The sequence below is a fragment of the Malurus melanocephalus genome, unplaced genomic scaffold, assembly GCF_030028575.1.
Source record: "Malurus melanocephalus ecotype Western Australia unplaced genomic scaffold, MMel_1.1 scaffold_1925, whole genome shotgun sequence".
Taxonomy (NCBI): domain Eukaryota; kingdom Metazoa; phylum Chordata; class Aves; order Passeriformes; family Maluridae; genus Malurus; species Malurus melanocephalus.
In genome coordinates, this window is record NW_026625157.1 from 1 (window position 1) to 5161 (window position 5161).

At 52.2% G+C, this 5161-nt stretch overlaps 2 protein-coding genes across 2 annotated transcripts in view; both read right to left on the reverse strand.

Annotated features, from left to right (window-relative positions):
- Positions 1-661: 661 nt before the first annotated feature.
- Positions 662-3522, reverse strand: LOC130587460 (transcription elongation factor SPT5-like; the record flags this gene model as incomplete). The annotated part of the gene is made up of 9 exons (XM_057388436.1): positions 3391-3522; positions 3149-3314; positions 2992-3057; positions 2571-2582; positions 2403-2472; positions 1535-1603; positions 1366-1431; positions 1207-1237; positions 662-730 (listed from the first exon to the last, which is right to left on the reverse strand). Coding segments are annotated over exons 1-9 (624 nt in total), but the record flags the coding sequence as incomplete, so codon positions are not given.
- A 1345-nt stretch (positions 3523-4867) lies between these two features.
- Positions 4868-5161, reverse strand: part of LOC130587461 (mediator of RNA polymerase II transcription subunit 29-like) — a 3064-nt gene continuing 2770 nt past the window's right edge. The window contains exon 3 of the mRNA XM_057388437.1: positions 4868-5107. Coding sequence (XP_057244420.1) covers positions 4877-5107 — 231 coding nt within the window. The 3' untranslated portion in view covers positions 4868-4876. The remainder of the gene's footprint in view (positions 5108-5161) is intronic.

A 5161-nucleotide genomic window follows, 5' to 3' on the forward strand; every position in this document is an offset into this window, starting at 1 on the left:
AGACGGAATATGGGGAAAAAATAGGGGGGAAATGGAGGGAAAATGGGGAAAAATGAGGGGGAAAATGGGGGGAAATGGGGAAAAAATGGGAGGAAAATGGGTAAAAAAATGGGAGAAAAATGAGTGAAAAATGGGTGGGAAATGGGGGGGAAATGGGTAAAAAATAGGAGGAAAATGGGTGCAAAATGGGTCGGAAATGGAAGGAAAATGGGTAAAAAAATGGGAGGAAAATGAGTGAAAAATGGGTGGGAAATGGGGGGGGAATGGGAGAAACATAGGTGGAAAATGGATGAAAAATGGAAAGGAAATGGGTAAAAATAGGTGGAAAATGAGTAAAAAATGGGAGGAAAATGAGTGAAAAATGGGTGGAAAATGGGAAGGAAATGGGTAAAAATGGGGGGGAAATTGGTGGAATATGGGTAAAAAATGGGAGGGAAATAGGTGGAAAATGGATAAAAAATAGGAGAAAATGGGAAGAAAATGACAGGGAAATGGATAAAATGGGGAAAAATATTGGGGAAAAATGGGAGGGAAATGGGTGGAAAGTGTGAAAAAGATGGGAGCAAAATGGGACCAAAACAGGATGAAAATGGGACCAAAATGTGCCCTCAGTGTCCCCCCAGTGCCATCTCAGTGCCATCCCGGTGTCCCCAGTGCTCACCGTCTCCGTGTACTGGTAAGCGATGAATTTGCGCATGAGAGCGACGGCCGTGGCGCGCTCCTCGCCGATCTGGGGAGAAAAAGAGAAAATTTGGGAGAAAAAAGTGGAAATTTGGGTTCAAAAGGGAGAATTTGGGCAGAAAAAGGGGAAAATTGGGGGAGAAAAGGGAGAATTTCGGCAGAAAAAGGGAAAAATTGGGGGAGAAAAGGGGAATTTCGGGGAAAAAAGGGAAAATTCGGGTTCAAAAGGAAGAATTTGGGCAGAAAAAGGGAAAAATTGGGGGAAAAAAGGGAAAATTTGGGTTCAAAAGGGAGAATTTGGGCAGAAAAAGGGAAAAGTTGGGGGAGAAAAGGGAGATTTGGAGGAAAAAAAAGAAAATATTGGGGGACAAAAGGGAGATTTTGGGCATGAAAAGGGAGATTTGGGGGGAAAAAAAGGAGAATTTGGGGGGGAAAGGGAGAGTTTGGGGATAGAAAGGGAATTTTGGGCACAAAAAGGGGAGATTTGGGCACAAAAATGGGATCTAGGTGCCCCCCAACACCCACCTTGCACTTGACCGTCCAGAGATTGGGGTCCCTGTGAGGACCAACAAAACCTTGTTACTGACGGGCATCTGACCCAAATACCTCCTTTTTTCCCAAGTTAAATTCTCATTCCAAGGAATTCTGACCCAAAACTCCCAATTCTCCCACCCAAAAACTCACTTGACACCGGGCAGCAGCTGCTGCTGGGTGATGTCATCCGACAGCTCATCAGAGCCCCCGTAAACTCTGGGAAAAAGGGGAAAAAATTCCAAAATTTAGGGAAAATTGGGGTGGGGGTGGCAGCATAGGTGACAAGGGACAGGGGGGAGGGGACAGGGGTGGCACTCACGTCTCCCCCACCGAGGATTTGGCGTATTTTTTCATGTAGTACTCGCCCAGTTCTTCCTCTCGTTGGTCCCTGAGTGAGGAAAAATGAGGGAAAATTAGGGGAAGATGGTGAAAAATGAGGGAAAGTTGAGGGGGAAGGGAGGAAAAGGAGAGGGAAATGGGGAAAAGGGGGAGGATGGGAAAAAAATGGAGAAAATGAAGGAAAAAATGGGAGAAAATTGGGGAAAATGGGAAAAAAATTGGGGTGAAATAAAGGAAAAAATGGGGAAAATGAGAAAAATGGGGAGAAATGAAAAAAAATGGGAAAAATGAGAAAAAATGGGGAAAATGACAAAGAAACAGGGAAAATGAAAAAAATAGGGGAAAAATGAGAAAAAATTGGGGAAAATCAAGGAAAAATTAGGAAAATGAAGGAAAAAATGGAGAAAATTAAGGAAAAAATGGGAAGAACGGGAAAAAATGGGGACAATGAAGAAAAAAATGGGGAGAATGGGAAAAAGATGGGGAAAATGAGAAAGAAACAGGGGAAATGAGAAAAAATTGGGGAAAATCAAGGAAAAAATGGGGAAAACGAGAAAAAATTGGGGAAATCAAGGAAAAAATGGGGACAATGAAGAAAAAATGGGGAGAATGGGAAAAAGATGGGGAAAATTAAGGAAAAAAGGGGAAAATTAAGGAAAAAAGCGGAAAATGCGAAAACAATGGGAAAAACGAGAAAACGACGGGGAAAATGAAAAACAAATGAGGAAAATAAAGGAAAAAATAGGGGAAAATGAGAAAAAAATGGGGAAAATGAGAAAAAAAATGGAAAATGAAGGAAAAGGATGAAAATGAGGCAGAAAGGGAGATGAGGGGGGGTCCAGGGTCACCTCCAGAGGTTCTGGAGCCGCCGCGCTCCCGAGCGATCCTCATCCAGCACCACGTTGTCAATGTTGGAAGCTGAGAAAAAAAATAAGGAGAAAATCAAAATTTGGGATTTGGGATTTGGGGTGGGAATCGCAGAGACCCCCAGAATTGGGGGAGGGGGGGGTTCTTACCTTCGATCTCCTCTGGCCCGGGGACAAGGTGACGGTGGAGGATGAAGTAAATCAACAGCAAAATCAGGGAATGGGGGAAAATCAGGGGTTTTGGGGGAAAAAAAAGCAACTGAAAAGCCCCAGGCGAGAGCAGATGAGATGGACGGATGGATGTGGGGAAGGGTCATCAGGGACCCCCACCCAGAAAAAGGGATGGGGGAAAAGGGACTTAAGGGTAAAAGGGATTTAGGAACAGAAAAAGGGGTTTTGGTGGGAAAAGGAATTTACGGAAAAGGGGGTATGGAGACAGAAAAGGGGATTTGGGAGATTAAAAAAGGGATTAGGGGAAAAGGGTTATGGGGAAAGGCAGTTTGGGGGAACCCCCACGGCTTCCCCCTCCCCACAATCCCCTGGGGTGGAGAAGGCCCCCCCCAATCCACACCTTTCTCCAGAATGTCCTCGGCCCCATCCTCCCACTGATCTTCATCCTCGTACTCATCATCCACATCTGGGGGGGACACATGGGGAGAGGGGGTCAGGAAACTGGAGACCCCCAGAACCTCCCCAGAATCCCCCCAAATCCCCAACCCTTCCCTCACCGGCCTCATCCAGGATGAACCCCCCGTGCCGCGGTTTTTTGGCCGGGCGATCGTCGTCTTCCTCCTCCTCCTCCTCATCGTACTCTTCCTCCTCCTCTTCTTCCTCCTCCTCCTCCTCTTCCTCCGCCTCCTCCTTCCCGCTGCCCCCCCCGCGCTGCTCTTCAGCCTGAGGGGGGGTCCGGGAGGGGGTCAGGACCCCCCAAAAGACCCCAAATTTGCCCCCCCTGAGCCTTCGGCCTCACCTCGTTGTCGTCGCCGTCGTCGCTGCTGCGCTCGCTCTCGTCCTCCGAGAAGTTGCTGTCCTCGCTGTCCGACATGGCTGGGAGTGCTGAGGGGCACCGGGGGGTTCCGGGAGGAGGCTGGAGTGGTCTCGGAGGGATCTGGGAGAGTCCAGAGGGATCTCAGAGACGGGCCGGGGGATTTGTGGGTGTTCTGAGGGGCCTGGAAGGTCCTGGGAGGAGAACTGGCGGGAGGCTGGAGGGGGCCGGGGGTGGTCTGAGAGGTCTCAGAGGGTCTGGGGGTCTTCTGGAGAATTCTTGGGGTGATCTTTAGGATCTAGGCTGTCCTGAGGGGAGACGCGGGGGGTCTGAAGGTGCTCTGAGGGTGCTCCGAGGGGTCTAGGGACGCTCTGATAGATTCCGTTGCTTTCTCGCCGCCGCCGCCTCCCTCACCCGCGGGATCCGCTCCGCTCTAGACCGCGGCCTGGCCTGGCTTCGCTCTGACGGCGCCCGTGTCGCTTGCCGTGCCGCTCCCGGCGCCGACCCCGCCTATCCCGACCCCGGTGCCGGCCTCTGTCGCGATTCCCGGTCTCGGTTCTCCTCTGTCGCGATTTTCTGTCGCGATTTCCCGGTCCCGGYTCCCGAACCGCGGCCGCTCCGCGTCGCCCCCTCTGCTGGCTCTCGCGAGACCTCCCGCCCTTACTCTCGCGAGACTTTCTGCCCTCCGACGGCGGCGCAAGGAGCCCAAAACGCGTTTTTTCGGGAGGGAGGCATGACGTCACCCGCGCCGGGCCATGACGTAACGGAGAATCTCCGTGACCCACCCCCTCCCAGGACGCGTTGTGGGTCTGTTTCCCACGCTTCCCCCGCGACATCATGCACAAAAGAGCCGATATCGCAAAACACCGATTTATTTAACAAAAATCAAATGTTTTACCCCAAAATTTGTGAATCCAGCATCCAGCAATACCCTCCCCAATGCTCCCCCTTGCGTGGGGGAAGGTTTCACCCGCAAAATGCGCTGCTGGTACCATACTCAGTCCCCAGGAATACCCTGAACCTCCCTCCATTTCCCCGGGAAGGAATTTGGGGTCCCAAGACCCCCAAGAATCCCCCCAAAACCAATTGCCCACCAGGAAACGGGGGAGTCAGACCCCAAAACCCCTCTGAGACTCCTCAGACCCCTCTGAGACCCCTCAGGGCACCCCCAGACCCCTCTGAGACCCCTCAGGGCACCCCCAGACCCCTCAGACCATCCCCAGATCTCTCCAAGACCCCCCCAGAGCCCTCAGAGCACCCCCGACCCCTCACAAACCCCTCAGTTCCTCCTCTCAGGACCCCCCAGGCCCCTCTGAATCCCCTCCAACAACATTTTAGGGACTCCACCCCAAAAAAAAACCCCTCCAAAAACATTTCAATAAATCCCCCTCGATCTCCACCCCAAAAAACCCCTCCACCAACATTTTAGGGCCTCCCCCTTCACCCCCCCCCCCAAAAAAAAAAAAACCCCTTAGGGCCCCCCCGGCGGGGGCAGCTTCCCGGTGATTTTATTGGTGCCCTCCAGCAGGGCGTTGTGGATGTCCTTGGCCCCCGCGATTTGGGCTTTGATCAGGGGCAGGTACTGGGTGTAGGGCAGGGTCTCAGCCCCGGGACCCCCCTCACCCTTGGGTGCTGCGGGGACCAAAGCCGGGGCGTGTTTGGCGCTGTCGAAACTCTGCSAGAGGCACTCGTGGGCCAAGCGCTGCCAGGGGGGACAGGGATGTCACTCGGGGAGGGTATTTGGGAAGGGCATGGG